Genomic DNA, 21,995 nt, shown 5'->3' with positions numbered 1-21,995 from the left:
GTGATGTCAGCAAACTTAAATATGGTATTGGAGCTGTACTCACCCTCACAGTTGTAAGTATAAAGTGAGTAGAGCTGGGGCTAAACACACAGCCTTGTGGTGCAACTGTGCTTGTGGTAATTGTGGAGGAGCTGCTGTTGCCAGTCCAAGCTGACCAGCATCTACAAGTGATGAAAATGAGGATTCAGTTGTATGAGAAGCTATTAAGGCTTCAGGTCTCGGAGCTTAGTGATTAGTTTTGAAGGGATGATAGTCTTAAATGCTAGGCTTAAGTCAACATAGAGCATCCTGGTGTGTGCATCTTCACGGCCCAAACGTTCCAGTGCTGAGCCAATGAAATGACATCTGCTGTTGTCTTATCACCTCATCTTTCCCATCTGAATTGCCAAAGGTCAAATATTTTTAAGTACAAAGTTCATGGCTGTGATCCCCTTGCAACCATGTGTTTCTGCGATGGCTGTTCGCACAACAGAGGCTTTGACATGATGTACCACTTATTCATTATTTTTGTCACCTTTAATCAATTGAGCAAAGCAGTTCCTGTATCTTATTGAGCTACTGACTATTTTGGCCCTACAGGAAATAATAGAAATAACTATTGGGTATGGATATTGTGGCTCAAAATAGGAATTAACAGAACATTTTACATTAAGTTTCCGATATGAGTTGTCTTTGTCAGCACACTACTTACCGTACAACCAGGAAGCCATGTATCTAGTGATTAGAAACAACAGTTCCAAAAGACTTGGCAGCATTCAAGATGTATAGAAGATGCATTCAAAGGTGCATGGGAAATAGGGTGTTTGTTGCTGTGCCATTCATTAAGATGTTGGCTAATTTGTCTATATCAATGCCATTTTCCAGCACTATCCCATTATTCCTTGATTACTTTAATGTTCAGAAATCTTCTGATTTGTAGTTTGAATGAGCATAATGACAGAATTCCCACAACCCATCAGGCTAGAGAATTTCTCAAAGTTCACAATCAACTAAATATTGAAATTTGCACTCATTTCAGTTCCAAGCACCCTTCCCCTTATTCTGAAGCTGTCCTCTGATCCTAGACTCCTTAGCTAGGATAAACATTGTCTCTGTAGCTTATCTGTAAAGAACTTTAATGACGTTGTATGTTTTGATGTAGTCTTCTTGCATTCTTCTAAATTAATGAGAATATTGTCTCAGTTACGTAATACAATTCTGCCATTCCAGTAAGTTTTGCTTTACTATGTATGTCCATGCTTTCCAACTACTCAGTACTCCAGTCGTGGCTATGTCAAGTCCTTGCACAATTGTAACAGAATTCTTTACTCCTGTATTTAAATTCTGCAGTAAAAAGGTAATGTCCTCTTAATTGCTTGTTGCACTTGAATATCAGTCTTTGCAATTTCGTTTGAAGTACGCCCATGTCTCTTTTAGCATCAGCACTCAGTATCTCACCATTTCACAAATACACTGCTGTTGTGTTAAGTGTGTGCCCAAGTGGGTAACGTCACCTTTTCTCTGCTTTTATTTAATGATTGATTGACATACGACATGGAATAGGCCCTTCTGTGCCTTCAAGTCGTGCCTCCCAGCAATGCCCCAATTTAATCTTGGCCTAATCATGGGACAATTTACAATAGCCAGTTAACCTACCAACCAGTACGTCTTTTGAATGTGGAAATAAGCCGGATCACCTGGAGGAAACTCAAGTGGTCACAGGGAGAACGTACAAACTTCTTACTGGCAGCAGCAGGAATTGAACCCGGATCGCCAGTACTGTAAAACGTTGTGCTAACCACTGCGCTACCATGTTTCATCTACACTATTTTTACTGTCTGTATATCCCTGAAGCCTACTTGTATCCTTTTCCATACAAGGTAGCAACCTTATTTGGCATTCTATCTGCCTAAACATTTATACCCTCTGCCAAAGCATGCTACTCCCATCTACAAAGTGCCCAGTTACTAATTGTGGAGTCTGTTTTGTCAGCACTGCCCAAACGTCGGGAAGCTTCAATCTAAAAGTAGATGAAGATGCAGCCTTTATCTACATTTAGACCTAAGCTTGTTAGCATTTCCTTTTATGGATTTTGTGGTAACTTCTACTTTTTAAAAAAAAAAGGACCACTGGACAATTTTATGGCCAAAAGAACATTATCCGGGACGGCAAATGATATTTACAATACAGAGGCTTTCAAGTACCTCGTGTGGCATGTGTGGTGGAACTACATACAATGCACACCGGAAGTAAAACCTCCCCAACCCTGGAGCCAGCCCCTTGTTACCAACAGCTTCCCGATTCGTATGAACTTACTTTTAATAATACTCACATTACTACAGATTTGGTGTTAAATCAAAAATAAATGTATGGTACTGCATGTAAGATTTTTAATGTGTCAGAGGGATTGACCCTCTTTTGTCAGTTCAAATTTGATGTTAACACTATAATTCCCGTCAAAATCTGTGTGAATTTGCTGAATCTTCTGTAGGTGATTAGAGTTTAACGATGGATCAGAAGAGAAGTCTTATCTTTTGACATGCTGAGTTGAGTATTTGACTGTCCTATGCCAGTTTTTTTTTTGTATTTCTTGCTTACTAATCTGTTTTAGAGATGCAGTGCAGAGTAGGCCCGGGGGGGGGGGGGTGGGGTGGGGTGGGGGTGTATCTGGGACGTCAGGTAGCACTGTTGAGCCCTCTGGAGATGTCGTGGGCTTATCAACGAAACGTCAAAGAAGGAGGGTGCCCACCTGATGACCCCGATGACGTAGCTCTCCTCCTCATCACCACTCCAAGCCATTGCCAACATCGAGAGTGCCGACTTTATCATCGGGATTGAAACATCAAGTCCTAGTAGCTCTACTCTACTGGTCCTTTGAGCTGTGCTGCCCCAGCAACTCCCACAACCCCGATTTAACCTTAATCTAATCACAGGGCAATTTACAATGATGAATTAACCTACTCCGTGGGAGGAAACCAGAACATTCCATGAAGGACATACAGAGACTCCTTAGATTACACTGGAATTGAACTCCGAGTTCCGCCCCAAGCTGTAATAGTGTGCAAAATGTTACACTACTGTGGCATCCCACACTGGTAAGTTTGTTGGAGGATTTTTTTTCTATTCACTAGATCACATCCCTGCCAGAGCAGAGTGCAATGGTTACCCAAGTTCTTGACTTATGATCCTTGATGAGTCATACACTAAGTAGCAGAGTAAAAGTATAGAAGCACAGTGCATTGGGCATTGTGTTGCATATGTAAGTTTATTGATGATCAGAACAACGTCTTCAGGTCAAAACGGCACAGAACAAAATAAAATCTTTTTGGCATGGAAGGCTAAGGATCAGAAGTAGGAATTGAAATACCACCATTATTGTATGCATTGTATGTGGAAGTCTTTCAACCTTCAATGCTGATGTGAGGTTAAATTCTGTTGCACCTTTTTTTTTGTAAAGCGAATCCATAGACTGCTCAAAGATTTGGATTGACTAATCTGATGATACTTGCACAATTTCGAACTTGCTGCTATTCTCCACTCTGCTTCTCTATCCCATTGTGTTCTTTTTCACCCGTCTCTATTGACAAAGAATGCACAATGTGTTTATAAGCCAATACAGAATGAATAGAAAGGTTAATGGCAAATGTTAGTATTCAAGAAGCTACTTGTGCTACCTTAATGTGTTTTGAAATTATATCTGTGAATGCCATGCAAAGCCAAGCTTTTCACTTTATCTTAGTACATGTGATAATAATTTACCGATTACCAACCAATAAATTGCCTAGAAAATAACTATGATTTTAATAGTTTTCATTTTTTCTTTTTCTTTAGGTCTAATGGCATAAAGTGATTAATCATGGCTCTAATGATCCCAACAGTCAAGCTAAAATGGCTGGAGCATCTCAACAGCTCCTGGATCACAGAAGACAGCGAGTCCATTGCCACAAGAGAGGGCGTTTCTGTTTTGTATGATAAGCTAATTAGCAGTAAGGAAGTGGTACCATTGCCACAGCAAGTGCTCTGCCTTAAGGGACCCCAGTTACCAGATTTTGAACGTGAGTCCCTCTCTAGCGATGAACAGGAACATTATTTGGATGCTCTCCTGAGTAGCCAGCTGGCTCTGGCAAAGATGGTTTGCTCAGACTCTCCATTTGCAGCAGCCCTTCGGAAACGATTATTAGTGTTGCAGCGTGTTTTTTATGCTCTTTCCAACAAATACCATGACAAAGGTAAAGTCAAACAGCAACAACATTCACCAGAAAGCAGTTCTGGATCAGTAGATATCCATTCTGTCAGTGAACGGCCAAGATCCAGTACAGATGCTCTGATTGAGATGGGGGTTCGGACTGGATTGAGTTTATTGTTTGCACTATTACGGCAGAACTGGATGACGCCTTCTACAGTGCCAGGACTGAACCTCTGCAATGATGTTATCCGTACAGCAATAGATGTGATTAGCTCCTTACCACCGTTATCTTTAGCAAATGAAAGCAAAATCCCTGCAATGGGACTGGACTGCTTATCTCAAGTAACAACATTCCTAAAGGGAGTCACAATGCCAAACTCAGGAGCTGATATTTTGGGGCGAAGGCTAGCATCAGAACTACTGCTTGGACTCGCAGCCCAGAGGGGTTCACTGCGATACTTTTTAGAGTGGATAGAAATGGCTTTGTCCGCATCTGCTGTCGTTAGTACCATGGAAAAAACAAAACCGTCTCTGAGTTGGGAAGGAATGATCAGCTATGATTGTTTCATGAGTATTCTTGTGCAGATGAGGCGTTCTTTGGTATGTATCAAATCTAATTTCACATGACAAGATGGTATTAAAAAGGCTTTTGTTTGCTTTGCTTTGAATATGTTAATTCCTTAAAGATATTTTTAGCTGCTCAATTAATGCTAAGGGTCTTGTTAATACTTAAAAACAATTGCAATGGTATGCACAGTTGTCTACAATAATGTGAAGAAACAATAAGATTGTTAACGTGTAAGCATTGAAGTACCAGTAGAGGTCATCTGGTATTGCAAGCCCAGCCCAAACAGGCGTGGTTTAACCTTGTATCATATTTCCTCCTCCACCACCATCCTGCGCTTGGCCCTGCCGCCTTCAGCTCCATAACCTTCCCCACCTATTCTCAATCAGTTTCCTAAGAAATGTAAAAGAAATGGATAATTTAGTAAGAGTGGCTAAATGTATGTGAAATGTGGCAGGCAACATGTAGGAAGATAAATGATTCTTATGTACAGAAATATTAATGGTAAAGCTGGTTTATTTTGGTGGGTGACTGGCAAAGATAATGTGTTTTGGTTCTCATAGAAGCTTGTGGTTGTGAAAATTTAAAAAAATCAACAAATGGAGTATATGTTTAATTGTCCATCTTGGCATGAACTTTGAAGAAGCATATTTTCTAAGTGGGAAGACATTGCGAGACTCAAAGCGCAGAGGGACCTGGGTATCCTCCTGCACACTTTGTAAAAGTTTAGTATGTAGGTCCCACAGCAATTAAGCAAAAAGAATGTTTGTTGATAGAAAAATAGAACAGAAAAGTAGAAAGGTTATGCTTCAGTGCATGATGAGGACACATTTCGGCACTATGTATGGTGTTGGTTTTCCTATTTAAAGAAAAATGTTTTTGCATTAGAAGCAGTTCAGAGAAGACTTTACTAAACTAATAACTGGAATAAGCAGGCTGTTTTGAGGTTAGATTAAACAGGTTATACTTGTAGTGTTGGAGTTCAGGAAAGTGAGGACAGGCGTTATTGAAGCCTGTAAGATCTTCAAAGGTTTTGACTGAGTGAGCATCAAGAATTAGGTGTCATTGTTTAAAATAAGATGTTTTCAGGGTTCATGAGGTTTGGTGAAAACTCTTATTTTACATCCCTTTCAATATATTTTAAGATGCAGGTAGGTGTTAATAAACAAAAGTGGGAGGAAAGGTTAGAAATATGGGCCTTGCAGTTGGATTGACCACAATTTTATTAATCAACAGAGCAAGCTTGAATGAGTAGTGCTGTTACTCTTAGTTTGTGAATTCATGTGTATATTATAGAAAAAGGGGTATTTGCTTTAGCTGAGGAAGTAGTTCTGAAAGTAATAGGGGACACTTTGTTAAGTAAAATGATTTGCACTCTGAAATGTAATCAGTGAAGATAAGAGGGTCTGACCTATTTAAGACATCACTGATCAATGGTAAGTTGCACAATAATACAAGATCAAAAGCAAATAGAAAAATACAGAGAAAGACAGTGTAAATTACGGTAATGAGTATGAATTTATAAAAATTGGGAGGATGAAATGACTGCATATATGAATTATCAAATCTGCTTCGCATGAATCTTCTAACTTTGTTAAAGAAGGTTGATTTTAGAATATCAAAAGGATTATGGCCAGTGCTTTTCAGAAAAGTCAAATGTAAACAATGGTCAGTGGCCCACTGAATCCATACCAACCATCTTGCAATAATATTGCACTAATGCCAGAATCAAATCACAATGACTAGTTGACCATTGCTTGCTTAATATCTCAGTAATATTGTAAATATTATTTCTGGGCTCCATGTTTTCTTTTGATTAGTTTTATGTTTTGGAGTTACAAAACCAAACAGTTGCGATGAGGAAGTTTTTAAATGAACCCTAGACGACTACCTACCTGTTGAAACACAGCGAGATGTTTGATTTAAAAAATATATATTTATACAGATATAGTATAACACTTGTTTATTTGCAAGAGGAAGAGAGAGGGTCATGTTTTTTTTTAAAAAGGCAGAAATAGTGAGTTCCAGGTGATAATCATAAATTAAAAAGTGGAAATGGCTGGCTACATCGGAAAGGTAGACATATTTGATTGCACAGCGAATCATCAGCTGATGTATACTAAACAAATTGAGCAGTATTTTGAAGCACATGAAATAGCTGATGAGAAGCGATTGTCAGTTTGAGGTGGAAAAGCTTTTGCTGAGCAGTTTGACTGCTCCAAGCAAACCAACCAAAGTCAGCTTTGCCAGTATCGTAAAAGTAATGCAGTAACATTTAGAATTGAAACCGTTGTTGATTACAGAACACTTTTAAGTTTCATAAGCAGAATCAAGATGAAGGGGAGTCCATTTCAAGTACATTGCTGAATTGAAAATGTCTGTGTGTTGTCAGTTCAGTAACAGGCTTAATGATGCAACGTTACAAGAAAGCATTCAAAAATGGATCCTAACCGAAGCACAATTTGCTTTTAACAAAGAAAGCAGTTGAAATTGCTGCACCAATGGAAACAGCAAAAAGAGATGCAATTGAGTTGCAGCTAGGAATGAAGATGAGCGGAACAAAATTGCAACATCTGAACAGAAACCTTCCTGACCGCACAAGTTATGTTATAGCTGTGGTAGGGGTTCAGGTACACCAGACCAATGCTGGTTCAAAGGTGAAACTTACAGAAAATGTAACAAAGTAAGATGCACACAAAGAGAATGTTGGGGAGACAAAATAAATGAACCTCACAGGGAAGAGAAAAAGATTAAAAAATCAAGTTGCATCTTCAGAGACAGCAGTAATCTGCATGCTGTTGATGAAAGATTTGATAATGATGAGAGTGGCACAGGACAGTTTAGTCTTGAAATTTACAGTATGAAAACTAACAATAGACAATTCAATATAGCTTACACAAGGAGTGAGCAGTGAATTAATTAAAATAGGATTGGATACTAACTCGGCTGTTTCAGTCATTCCACAAAATGAGTTTGATTGGCATTTTAAAGATACTGAACTGAAGCCTTTAGGTATACAACTAAGAACTTGTACTGGAGAAAAAGATAACTCCTGTGGGAATGACATTCATAACAGTGAAGTACAACAATCAGCAAGACACATTGGATTTGTATGTGTTTTAAAAACAGGAGGGCAGGCAATGTGGAATCATGATTGGCTGAGACAACTACAACTCCGCCATTTCCATGCCACATCCATTGCAAAAAAAAGTCAACTGGAACCAAATTTAAAAAGGCACCGGATGATGCCACAAGTCTTCAAGGATGACATTGGAAAGTTCAGACATGTCAACTGTAAAATAGTGTTAAGTGAAAATGCCACATCCAAGTTTTATAAAGCCAGTCCAGTTCCTTGTTCCTTTATCTGTGATCAAATAGCTAGTGAGCTAGATTGTAGGGAAGCTGAAGAAATTGCTTTCAAGGATGAGTAAAGCCCATGGGCAATGCCAGTGGTCCTGGTAGCCAAGAAGGAAGGGTCTGTCAGGATTTGTGGTGATTTTACGGTCACTATCAACCCACTACTGAAAGTGCATCTTTACCTCCTGCCCAGAATAGAGGATATATTTTGCAAACCTTTCTGAAGGAAAATACTTCAGCAAAGTGGATTTAGTTGAAGCCTACCTACAAATGAAGATGGAAGGAGAGTCCAAAGTGTCGAGTGTGTGTTTTCGGGCTCCGGTACCACCTCCTTGATGGTAGCAATGAGAGGAGGGCATTAAGGTGGGGGTCTTTAATGGTGGATGCTGCCTTTTTGGATGGTGGAGAAGCCAGTGGCCATGATGGAGCTGGTTGAGTTTACAAGTTCCTGCAGTTTTTTCTGATCATGTGCAGTGGCCACTCTATTCAAGAAGATGATGCAACAAGTTAGAATGCTGTCCACAGAGCATATAACCATATAACAATTACAGCACGAAAACAGGCCATCTCGGCCCTTCTAGTTCGTGCCAAACGCTTACTCTCACCTAGTTCCACCTACCTGCACTCAGCCCATAACCCTCCATTCCTTTCCTGTCCATATACCTATCCAACTTTACTTTAAATGACAATACCAAACCTCCCTCTACCACTTCTACTGGAAGCTCATTCCACACAGCTACCACTCTCTGAGTAAAGAAATTCCCCCTTGTGTTACCCTTAAACTTTTGCCCCCTGACTCTCAACTCATGTCCTCTTGTTTGAATCTCCCCTACTCTCAATGGAAAAAGCCTATCCACGTCAACTCAATCTATCCCCCTCATAATTTTAAATACCTCTATCAAGTCCCCTCTCAACCTTCTACACTCCAAAGAATAAAGACCTAACTTGTTCAACCTTTCTCTGTAACTTAGGTGCTGAAACCCAGGTAACATTCTAGTAAATCTTCTCTGTACTCTCTCTATTTTGTTGATATCTTTCCTATAATTTGGTAACCATCTGTAGAAATGTAGCATCTGTAGAAATTTGTGAGAGTCTTTGGTGACATACCAAGTCTCCTCAAACTCCTAATGAAATATAGCTAGTGTTGTGTCTTCTTTGTAATTGAATCAATATGTTGTGCCCAGGATAGATCTTAAGAAATATTGACACCTAACTTGAAACTTCTGATCCCTCGATGAGGACTGTTGTGCTCCTCAATTTCCCCTTTCTGAAGTCCGCAATCAATTCCTTGGTCTTACTGAGTATAAGGTTTTTGCGATACCATTTGATTCCTCATCATCATCTAAAATTTTGCTAACAATAGTTGAGTTGCAGTCAGACTTATAGATGACATTTGAACTGTGCCTAGCCACTCAGTCATGGGTGTAGAGAATAGAGCAGTGGGATAAGCATGCACCCTTGAGATGCGCTTGTGTTGATTGTCCTTGAGGAAGACATGTTATTTCAACCTGCACAAGACTGAGGTCTTCTGATGTGGAAGTCAAGGATCCAGTTGCAGAAGGAGTTAGAATCCTTCAAAGCAGTCCTGTAAGCGCTCCTCTGCCTTTCTTGACCATATCGTCTTGGTTCTCACCACTGATGCTGTGGTCTTTAGTCTCTGCCTATATGCTGGGAGTAGAAGTACAACCAAGTGATTGGACTTTCCAAAGTGTGACCATTTGATGGCACGATAAGCATTCTTGATGCTGGTATAACAGTGGTCAACTGTGCTAGCTCCTTTGGCTCCATAGGAGATAGTGTTGGTGCTAGTGTTCAGAGACTTCTTCAAGCTGGCCTAATGAATCAAAGCACAAAAATACAACTGCAGATGCTGTGGATCAAAGAATACGTACACAACGCTGGAAGAACTCAGCAGGTCAGGCAGCATCCGTGAGAAAAGGGTAGCCAACGTTTTGGGCCAAGACCCTTCATCAGGGTGATTTTGTTCTTCCGGTGTTGTGTACGTATTCTTCAAGCTGGCCTGGTTGAAATCTCCTGCAATGATAGGGAAGGCTTCAGAGTGTGCTGTTTCATAACTGCTGATCATGGTGCTCAGCTCCTGCAGAGCCTGCCTGACAATGGCCTGAGGTGGAATGTACGCTGCCCCCAGGTTGATGTGGAAAACTCCCTCAGCAGATAAAATGTATGACATTTGACAGCTAAATGTTCCAGGTTGGGTGAGCAGAACTGAGACAGAGCTGCCACGTTTTTGTGAAATGACGAGTTAGTCATAAAGCATACTCCACCTCCTGTGCCTTTTTAAAAAAAACTCAGCTGTCCTGTATTTGCAGAGAATGGTGAAGCCATTGAGCTGCAGTGCTGTGTCCCAAAAGGCACATTGAATATTGAATTTCGGTTCTTGTTGGAAAGTCTGAAGATGGAAAGGTTGTGCCTTTGATCGGGCTGCTTAATTGGGACAGGAGACTGTTGCGGAACAATTTCTAACTATCAGGTTTTCAAAGCTTGCAGAGAGATTTAGGCCATTTAGAAGAGTGGGCTGAAAGATGACAGATGGAGTTTAATGCTGATAAGTGTGAGGTGCTACATGTTGGTAGGAATAATCAAAATAAGACATACATGGTAAATGGTAGGGTGTTGAAGAATGCAGTAGAACAGAGTGATCTAGCAATAGTGGTGCATAGTTCCCTGAAGGTGGAATCTCATGTGGATAGGATGGTGAAGAAAGCTTTTGGTATGCTGGCCTTAATAAATCAGAGCATTGAGTATAGGAGTTGGGATGTCATGTTAAAATTGTACAAGGCATTGGTGAGGCCAAATTTGGTGTATTGTGTACAGTTCTGGTCACCGAATTATAGGAAAGATGTCAACAAAATAGAGTACAGGGCAGATTAACTAGAATGTTACCTGGGTTTCAGCACTTAAGTTAGTTACAGAGAAAGGTTGAACAAGTTAGGTAGAAGGTTGAGGGGGGACTTGATAGAGATATTTAAAATAATGAGGGGGATTATTGACGTGGATCCACCAGTTGACGTGGATAGGCTTTTTCCATTGAGAGTAGGGGAGATTCGAACAAGAGGACATGAGTTGAGAGTTAGGGGGAAAAAGTTTAGGGGTAACACGAGGGGGAACTCCTTCACTCAGAGAGTGGTAGCTGTGTGGAATGAGCTTCCAGTAGAAGTGGTAGAGGCAAGTTCGATATTATCATTTAAAGTAAAATTGGATAGGTATATGGACAGGAAAGGAATGGAGGGTTATGGGCTGAGTGCAGGTCGGTGGGATTAGGTGAGAGTAAGCGTTTGGCACAGACTAGAAGGGCTGAGATGGCCTGTTTCCGTGCTATAATTGTTATATGGTTATTTCTCAGTATAAACACTCACTATGGGTTTATCGCTATAATAGGCAAATTTTTGAGTGAGATCTGCACCTGCACTCTGGCAGAAAGCTATGGACCAGGTACTGCAATGCTGCCAGGCTTTCAGTGTTACCTGGATGACATGGTTGTTACCAGCAAGAATGACGAGAAACATCTCCAAAACCTCAAGATAGTGCTAAAAAGATTAGAAGGTTATGGGCTCAGAGCACGGTACAACAAGTGTGAACTCTTTAAACCAAGCATCATTTACTGTGGTTACACCATTGACACAGAAGGATTACACAAGTGTGCTGAGAAAATTCTAGCAGTGGTGGATATCCCAATGCCAAAGGACGTGTCACTGTTGTGGTCCTTTTTTAGAATTTGTTAATTACTTATCAAGTTCCTGCCAAACCTGGTTTAGTGCTCCACCTGTTGAACTTATGACTACAAATGGAGAAATGGCTATGAACAAAGCAGTGTAAGGCGGCTTTCAAATAGGTTACAGGAAATGGTGACGTCAGACACTGTACTCACACATTGTCCAGTGAACCTTGCCTCTGACACCTCGCCTTAAGGTATAGTTTCAGTCATGTTACTATGTCATGAGAAATGGAAGTGGATGCCCCATAGCCTTTGTATCATGTTACAGAGAAAAATTATGCACAGATTGACAGAGGCCTTGAGTCTGGTTCGGGGTGTAAAATGTTTCAACCAATACTTGTATGGGAGAGTATTTACCCTCATTACTGATCATCAACCACTGGTGCCCATTTTCAATCCACAAAAGAGTGTTCCACTAACAGCAGCAGCACAAGTGCAGAGATGGGCTTTGTTTCTTGGAGGACACATTTACAAGATCGAATTCAAAGGATGACTAATCATGGGAATGCTGATGGACTGTCACGTTTACACTTGCAAAAGGAAATGCCTGAAAAGTTTACAGAAGGTGCCACTCCTCTTGATGTATTCTCCCTAATACAAATTGTAAGTCTCCCTATTAGGACAGAGATGATCCAAAAGAAAACCAGAAAAGACTATCTAGGGCAGGGTCCCCAATTAGTTTTCCACAAATTATGTCAAGCATGCCAAGCTAAGGGCCAAAACGTCCAGGGTTTTTTTTTATTGTGCCAGTAAGTTGTTTTATGACCAGATGTTGTTGTAGCTGCTATTATTATTATTATTATTATTAGTAGTAGTAGTGGTAGTAGTAATAATTTAGGCCAGGGATTCTCAAACCCTGAGGCACTGGCGGAGATGTGCATTGGAGAGTCTGTTTCTGTCCTGTTTCTTGATAGAGTTCATTGAAGAAAACAATGACTCACAAATGTACACAGAGGGGAACAGTGTGAGTAGGAGCATTGCAATAGCTCTTGTATTTTTGAATTGAGCTTGGGGAACCACGTTGATCCAAAAGTCACTCACCCCAACGTCCTTGTGTTGAGCTTTGAGCAAATCAGATGTTCCCATTTCCAAGGCCTCCATCTGAACAGTTGCCTCATCTATGGAAGGCTTCAGCCTTTTGGCCTCTGCAGTCCACTGGCCGTCAGCCGAAACGGAGGACGGCCGTCTCAGGAAGAGGGGGATGTCACCGGAGAGTTTAGGGGAGCTTTCAAATTGTTCCCTGAAGTTTTCTGCCAGGCTTGTCACGAAATCCTTCATCGCTGGATCCTCTTTTCTTTCTTTCTTCTCACAATACTCCCGCAGATGTGGAAAGTGCAACTTCCTCCCGTGAAGACCGTAGAGAGCACACAGTAGGTTGGGTTGCTCTACGGGGGGGGGGGGGGGGGGTATAGGTCAAGTGTACAGTGTGGGATGAGTAAAATAAACTAGAGCAGTGTGCGCTTTATTTACATGTTATGACAGGTGAGTTCACGTAAGTGCCGATGGGTCGGCGCGGTCCAGACATTTGGTTCTCACAGTCTGCCTATTGGGATTGTCTGGTCTAGGGTCTACAAAATAACTGGCATGTGCAGTAGAAATTCTGGTGCTCCATTTTCACCAGTGCCAGGATGAACTTGCCCTTGAGTGGGGGTTGGGAATTGTACAATCCAAGCAGGGAGTTAATCTGTTGGAGCAGTTGCATATTTGCCATCTAGGCATGGTCAAATAAAGGCATTGGCTTGAAGCTTTGTCTGGTGGCCTGGGATTGAGCAGCTTGCTATGCACTATTTGGGATGCCAACACATCCAGAAGAAAGGGGTCCAGAGCTGGCAAAACCACTTCCTGCAGTTTCAGAGTCAACTTCTACAACCACCATGGAGGAGGCCCCAGACCCTGAGATTGTTTAACAGCCACAAATCTCACTTGCCAAGCGGAGTGACCCCCCCCCCCCCCCCCCCAAACCTCTGGTCAGGAAAGGCATTTCCCCACAAGAGTAAGAAATTCTTTACAGATTAAATATTTGTGCTTGAATGGGACAATTTAATAGTTCAGTAATATTTGAGCAATACCGTAAATATATTTGAATAAACTTTCTTTGTTTATGTAATTATTACAGATTATATGTGAATGCCATACATCATTACACCACCACATTATAAGAGTGCGCCTCAGTAAAAGTAGAAGAGTAGACGCATTATTTCTGGCTCTGTGTTTTTCTTTTGATTGGTTTTGTTTTGTAGGTAATGTTAACCTACCAATCTATGCATCTTTGGGATATAGGGGATAAACTGTCACATGGTCACAAGGTGAAGGTGCAGTCTCCACACAGACAGCATTGGAAGTTATGAGTGAATCCAGGTTGCTGGAACTATGAAGCAAAAACATTCTGACTGTGACATTATTGCTTCATTTGTGTATTTTGCCACAACTTCAGATAACCAAATCAAATTTTTTTTTCCCGGATGAAAATAAATAATCAAGGCATAGTTATCTGTAGAAGACTGTATTACTTTACACTTATAGAATGTCACAGCACAGGCTGCAATTTTGTCCATTGAATGTCATGACTCTTTTGAGAAGCTATCCAGTTATGCCCACAAACTCACTCCTGTCCATATCCCTGTAATTTATTCTGATATTTAGCCAGGTCCATTAATGAATATGCAGGTATACCTCCATTAAGCCATACAATTCAAATCCTAATCACTTGTTGATTAAAAGTATATTTTTTATGCAGCTTAGACCTTAATGTTACTGACATTTCACCCATTTATAAAAGCTTATCTTTCTTTGTAAACTCATCATGATTTTAAGTCCTTTGAGTCTCAGCCTTCCCATCACTTGGAATAATTTGTGCTTTCCTGGTTTATCTCTTAACAGTTTTCTCTCATCTCCTGAGTAATTGTAACAAATATCATGTGCCTATCCCAAAGCTACTCCTTTCTGAAAGTTTAAAAGGTTAGACTGATAGTTCCCATAATAAATATGTCGTGCTGAGTCTTACTACCTGTAATTTTAGAGGAGTAATAGAACACTGAGGAGCTGGGAAATTTGAACATTTGGGTACATGTCTTTAAGAGAGGATAGGTTGCGAAGTACAGTAGATACTTGTTATGGAAATTGACAGCACTCAGAATTCTATCAGGTGTATTAGAATACACAATTAAAGGGATAAAATTATACATGAGGTTATTCGGATAATCAAACTATTTTACAGAATTATTTCAAAATGAACACAGAAATAATTTGAGAGTGGAGAGAAGATCATTTGAGGTTCCATCAGGATAAGGGCTTTCTCATTTAATGGATAATAGAATAGATTGTTTGAGGTGTTTAAAATTTATGAAGTTTTTGCTGAATGTAAGGAATGGAAACAAAAGCAGTTATTTGGATTTTTTCCATAAGATTGTGGCTGATATTTTCCCTTTAGTACCACATTCATAGCCTCAGCCCATAGCCCTTGTTTCCATTAACCTTCAAAAATCTATTCTGTATCTTCAATAAATAAACTAACCTCAACTTGGTTAGGGACTTGAAGGCTATGTTATCTTTATGTTGAAGAAATTTCTTGTCATCTCAGTGCTGAATGGCTAAATCCTAATGTTGAGACTTTCCCCTGCTAGGATATCTGAAACATCATCCCTGTGTTTGCTTAGAAATACTGTTGACTTGTTCAATGAGATTGCTGTAGATATTGCTTTCTGTCATGTATGTATAGAGTTGCATGCAGTACAGATATCAGAACACTACATATGGATTAGTTGCCCTCTTTACATTTATTATCTTTCCATTGCTCTGCGATCAATATTTATTGAGGCAATTGTTGTTTCACCTTTTTAGTTTAACAGCACAGGTATGATTGATGTCCATTGGACATCCATTGTTCCTCCTGATTTAGAGAGGAGGAGGAATTTTTAGAAATGTTGAAATTGCCTAGTCATTTGATTTTTCTCTCTGTCTACACTGTACTTTGCCACAACTTTCCCTGCTTTGGGATTATTCTGAATCCCATGCAACTGTGGCAACTATACACTGATCAATTTGTACTGCATTTTGTTGAGGTATCAACTTTGACTGTAATTTGACAAAATTTTAATAGGTTGCCCAAACTTTTCTTTTCATAGGGTTCATCAGCTGATAGGAGTCAGTGGCGAGAACCTACTAGGACACCCGATGGCTTGTGTTCATTATATGAGGCAGCTCTCTGCCTCTTTGAAGAGGTATGGAAGAAAGTTCCATGTATATTTTGTTGATTTAATTATTTCAACTGGTTGTCTAACAGACTTGCTTTAAAACTGTTTAATGCTCATAGTATACTTGTGCAGATTATTACGTTTCCATTGAATTACTTTTGCATTATAGAAATGTACATTGGCAAATGTAGAAGCAGTTAAGTAAGCTTCCTATTGATAAAATCACTTGTTTCTGTTCATTTTGAGCTGTGAAGCTTAAAACTGATTGTTTGCTTTGACTTCGGTTTTAGGTTTGTCGAATGGCATCGGATTACTCCAGGACGTGTGCAAGCCCTGATAGTTTGCAGAGTGGTGATACTCCAATGGTGTCAGAAACATGTGAAGTGTATGTGTGGGGTAGCAACAGCAGTCATCAGCTAGTTGAAGGAACACAGGAAAAAATTCTGCAGCCTAAACTAGCCCTAAGTTTTGCTGATGCACAAACTGTAAGTGGAGTCATTACATCTCCTCTGTTCTTTAATTTCAGAACTGGCATGTGTTAAAATAAAAGAGGAATCGTGTTGAGCTGTTGGGTGAATACATCAAGAATTGGCTAGATGTATCTACCAGAGACACGACATATATCTACAGTGGTTTTTAATCATCTTGTGAATATTTTGGTGGTTAAGCTTTTGAAGAAGAGAAAGCATTAATTTGCATGAAGAAGCATTTGTGAATATAGTATAATGTTTTTGAAAATGGGTTAGAACATTTAATTTTAATAACTTATTTCAAAATATGTTCTGCTTATGTTGTCATTATATGTATTAAGTGAACCTTCTGGAAAGTGATTTACATATCTTCTTTGGTAAAATTCCATCTTCAGCATCTTTGGCCATTTCAATAAAACTCTTATAATCTAGCATCTTTATGACTTTGATGGCCAGATTTGAAGATTTTCTGCACCATTGGCTATTACTCTTATCATACCCCAACACACTTATAATGCATTTTTAAAAAGTTGTGTTTAGTGTAACAAATGTTCCAGTGAACCCATTAAACGTCAAGTGAAAATGATTAGTGCTTTGGTATTTTTTGGTGGCATCTGTCGGTCTCGAGAGACCATGGATTTGCGCCTGGAGTTTCCAGGGCGCAGGCCTGGGCAGGGTTGTATGGGAGACCGGCAGTTGCCCGAGCTGCAGGCCTTCCCCTCTCCATGCCACCGATGTTGTCCAAGGGAAGGGCACTAGGACCCATGCAGCTTGGCACTGGTGACTTCGCAGAGCAATGTGTTGTTAAGTGCCTTGCTCAGGGACACAAACATGCTGCCTTAGCTGAGGCTCGAACCAGTGACCTTCAGGTTACTAGTCTGATGCCTTGCCCACTAGGCCGTGCGCCAACAGCTTTGGTATATTGAAAGGGAATTTGGGAAATGGAGACCCTGGTGAGTTTAAAGAGAGTGCAGGTAAAGGGACCTTGGTGAGTTTAATGGGAATGTGGGGAATAAGACCCTACTAAACCATTGAGACTACCAAACAATGAGATAGCAGATTACAAGAGATTTACTGCAATAATAATATAAACTCTATTGGCTATGAACAAGCACAGTTACCTTCCTTTGTGTGAGATGTGTCTTCTTGATCCCCTTTCCCCTTTGCCTTAATTTTTATGAGGGCTTCTTGATGATGACTTGGTCACATTTTGCCATGAAGTCAACTCCCCTTATCATTTGAATTTAGCTCTTTATTCCATGTTTGGTGAAAGCCTGTGATGAGGTCTGGAGCTATCAGTGAGTAGGTTATTGGTGAATAAGTGTCACTTTATAGCACTATGACAATTTTCTGATGAGTCTGAATAGATCTACTGGAAAGTAGTCAACCCAATTAGATTTTTTTTTCTGTTTTCTTTTGAAAACAGGACAAAATTGGGAGGGTTTCCGTATTGTAGGGTTGCGTTTATTGTATTGTACTGTGATAATTTAACTCGAGATGTGGTGAGTTCTGAAATGCAATTCTTTATGCTACAGCCCAGATGTTTTCTGTTGCCATAGACTTTGCAATGTACACTTCACTCAACTATTTGAAAAGCAATAAACCAGAAAATGCTGGAAAAGCAGAATGGTCATGTAATGTAGCTAATGTCAATGAAGAGAGAAACAGTCTGAATGTTTCAGGTTGGAAACCCTTTGTTGGCAGTTGATATAAGTCGGAGAAAATTGAATTGGCTGAAGATTGGCTTGTATGATGGTGAGAATCTTTGGGAGGAGGCTGCAACAGCTTATCCATCTAACACATTTCTTTGAACAAGATTACAAATTAGGCTTAACAACTTAAAAGTTGCAACAATATTTTCTCATAGGCCTAGTGTTGCTCCTGTTATGTTCTGCCATAGACCTCATTGAACCAGTGTTGATGCTTCTAACATGAGGCACGTGCCTAAAAATTAGGTTACAAATTGTAGGTTTCTTCTATTGAAGGTCTTCAACATCCAATGAATGCCCAATCCTTAATTGTCCATTTATCCAATTTTAGCATTATTGTAGTGCCCAAGTATCTTAGCGTTGACAGACCTTGCAGGTTATAAATATTGTTCTAATTCTTAAAGGAGAATTTGGATCAGGTTTAGTATCACCAGCATATGCAGTGAAATTTGTTATTTTTGTGACAGCAGGATATTGCAATGCATAATAAAAACTACAGAATTACAGGAAGTGCATATGTGTGTATACGTATGTGTGGCAGAAGGGAAGAAGCTGTGCCTGGATCATTGAGTGTGTGCCTTCAGGTTTCTGTACCTCCTTCCTGATAGTAGCAGTGAGAAGAGGGCATGCCCTGGGTGTTGCTCCCTATGAAGAGGATTTGTATGTAGTTTACTTTAGCATCGTTGAAGATGTAACAATGAGAATTGTGTTTTAGCATAGCCTGCATGAAATGTTCTTTGACAAGGACTCGCATGTCAGAATAGTCACTAAACTAAAAGTCTGTGGGTCCAGGGAATATTAATAAGTTTGATACAAGATTGGTTTAATACATGGAGTAATGGTTGAGAGCTGTTTTCACTTTACTTCCTTAAGGGTCAGTGCTAGTTCTCGTGCTTGTGTAATACAGATTTAAATGGAGATGGTATTATTAAGTTTACTGACGTCATAAAATTTGGCTATGTGGTTGATGGTCAAAAAAATACTGTGAAGTCCAGCAAGGCATCATTGGATTAGACATTTGGGCATAAAATTGTTAAACACAATTCAAATTAAAACATCAGGCGATGCATTTGAGGAGAATAGAGGAGGAAAAATGATACATAATAAATAGTAGGATTCTAAAAGGTTGGTGAACAGAGAGACTTTGAAGTGCATGAGCAGTTCTTGAAGTTAGTAGGGTGGGTTTAGATAAGTAAGATGCCTTCCTGTCTTGGTAAATATTTTGAAAATGTGGAGTAATTAAATGCTTGAACTCCATCAAACCAAGTGCAGAAGAGCTGGAGAAGTATATATTTCTGGTGGCTCGGACGGGGATAATGCTATTGCATTAGGATTTGAGGATGTGCCCATGCTGCTGAATTTCAGCTGTGAGGAAATGATTGAGTAGGGCAAGGTTATTGAAAAATAAGAGCTAAAGAGAGATTGAATTACATATTATTAAGGATTTAAGCAGGCTTAATGGAAGGATTAATTTCTCTTAACGCTCAATATCATTGAAAAATAGGCTTCATAGTAATTAGTAAAATAATTTGAATCATAGGAAACTTTTTCATCAAAATTGTTGCAAATCTGGAACTTGAAGCCTTAAAGTGTGGTGGAAACAAAATCCTTAATCAAATTTAGCAAGTATTTGGTTATGTATGTGAAAGGTCGTCTCTTCCATGGCTGTTTGCTGAGACATGGGGGGGGGGGGGGCGGAGAAAGGATTTAGTTGGATCTCCCTCATAAATGTGATGGGATGAATGGATTCCTCCCTTGCTCTAATTTCCTGTGACTGTATGAAAACCATTAATGAGCAATTAACATTTTGAGGTTCAAGAAGGCCAGTATTTTTGTTTAAATTCCATGTATGTCATCATTCAACTTATAGTTTACTTTCCCAAATGTCTCAGAGGAAAATCTGGTGCCTAATGATAATGGGTCTTTAAAACAATATGTTTCTTTGCTATTTGGTTCTGCGATTTTTATGATAAATGGTAGCAAATAATGATTTTTTTATGTGCTGTATCTCTATATAGTGTAATTCAGTTAATTGTGTGGAATTCTTCTTTCTCACTCAGATTGAAGCTGGACAGTATTGCACGTTTGTCATAGCATCTGATGGATCGGTAAGGGCATGTGGCAAAGGCAGTTATGGAAGGCTTGGTCTTGGTGATTCAAATAATCAATCAACTCTGAAAAAATTAAATTTTGAACCACATCGAGCTATCAAAAAAATCTCCTCGTCAAAAGGCTCGGATGGTCATACTTTGGCATTTACCACTGAGGGAGAAGTCTTCAGCTGGGGCGATGGAGACTATGGAAAACTTGGGCATGGTAACAGTTCGACACAGAAATACCCCAAACTAATTCAAGGCCCTCTGCAAGGAAAGGTAAACTGTAGTGACAAGTTTTGTAAGAATTTATTTCTTGTCTGATTGTTGATGCTGAAAAGGAATAATTGATTTGTAAATTGTTCCCAGAATAATAGTTAAAACTATAATAAATCCCTTCTGTTTTAAATCAAAATGAAGTATTTCTATTGCTTTGTGGCTTCTTGAGTTGATGTCCTTTTATGTTCTTTTAAAGGCTGTTGTATGTGTCTCTGCTGGCTATAGACATAGTGCAGCTGTCACAGAAGATGGTGAATTGTATACGTGGGGTGAAGGAGACTTTGGAAGATTAGGTAAGGTTGGTTAGGTTTAAAATTTGCCTGATTGTAGGTGGATGGCGTACAGAAATTGGCAACACTAGTAATAAACTTCATGACAGTCTTTAGTTGAACAAAGAAAATTAATTTGGTTTTGTTTGAGTATATCAGCCATGTGAATTAGCTGATGTGTAACAAAGTACAATTGAGATAGAAAATGCTTTTTGTGAAATAACTTGAATAGTTTTAAGTGTCTTTGCTTAATTTGAACCCAATAATTCAATGAAAGATTTGGCCATGTAAAGTAACTGTGTAGGCATCTTATTAAAAACAATGGAGCCTTACCACTCGTGGGGAAGGCTTCGGGAGTAAATCCAGAGGAAGAATCTGGAACTGGAGTCCCTAAGGCAGTCTTGCGTTAAAGTCAATGCTAACTGGCAACCTAGCGACACCGCTGATGCCAAACTGTATTGGCTTCTGCCATTCTTTTGGATTCATCAGTGATGTGGAGAGGGTAACCTGCTGCACGGGCAAAAGCTTGCACTCCATATTGTACTGCCCTGGCATGCATGCGACTTTGCTAGATAGCTAGGGCGCAACATCCATGGTCAACCCTGGCCATCTGAGGCCTTATAGAGAGTAATAGGTGATTTAGCATTGCACTCAACAGCCACTGCATGCTATATCAATGCATTGTGGAGTGTAGTGAATAGGTGGTGACTTGACTTAATTTTACAGTTGGGCTTCCTTAACCATATAGTTTTTATTTACAGAGGAAAGTATGTATAGGAAGTGGTAAGCAAGTTTCTCGCTAGTCTCTGAGTTAATTAGGTAACTAACTGGCACTGTTAACTCAACTTATAGACAGCCAACTTGAACTTGTGGAAAATTTGGAACATAAATCTAAAAAATCTAAAAATGCAAAAAAAAAGTGCATGCTCACTGAATGCAAAGTCTACAGAGTGTCAGTTTTGGTGAGGTGGGGCAAAGATAGAATTTTATATCAGTTAAACACCATAAGATTAAAATTACTGTATTACTGCATACTGTATACTTACAGTAAAATTACTGTATACATATAACTAAAATTAAATTAGTTTTAAAGAATCATTAACAAATATATATAGGAAGGTGCCGGAAAAGGGCCAGCAACAATTAAATCCACTAATTT

General features: G+C 39.6%; 1 protein-coding gene across 8 annotated transcripts in view; it reads left to right on the top strand.

The window, feature by feature from the left end:
• herc1 (HECT and RLD domain containing E3 ubiquitin protein ligase family member 1) overlaps positions 1 to 21,995 on the top strand; it is a 281,806-nt gene that overhangs the window by 43,185 nt on the left and 216,626 nt on the right. For 7 of the 8 annotated variants that reach the window (XM_059946010.1, XM_059946008.1, XM_059946007.1 and 4 more), the window contains exons 1-5: positions 3,821 to 4,765; positions 15,948 to 16,043; positions 16,307 to 16,501; positions 20,256 to 20,567; positions 20,764 to 20,860. In XM_059946010.1, coding sequence (XP_059801993.1) covers positions 3,836 to 4,765; positions 15,948 to 16,043; positions 16,307 to 16,501; positions 20,256 to 20,567; positions 20,764 to 20,860 — 1,630 coding nt within the window. In that variant the 5' untranslated portion in view covers positions 3,821 to 3,835. Of the gene's footprint in view, positions 1 to 3,810; positions 4,766 to 15,947; positions 16,044 to 16,306; positions 16,502 to 20,255; positions 20,568 to 20,763; positions 20,861 to 21,995 lie in introns of those variants that run through there. The other variant, XM_059946004.1, reaches the window with a different exon arrangement.

This window comes from Hypanus sabinus, chromosome 21, assembly GCF_030144855.1.
Source record: "Hypanus sabinus isolate sHypSab1 chromosome 21, sHypSab1.hap1, whole genome shotgun sequence".
NCBI lineage: Eukaryota > Metazoa > Chordata > Chondrichthyes > Myliobatiformes > Dasyatidae > Hypanus > Hypanus sabinus.
This window is presented reverse-complemented; position numbering and strand designations above follow the sequence as displayed.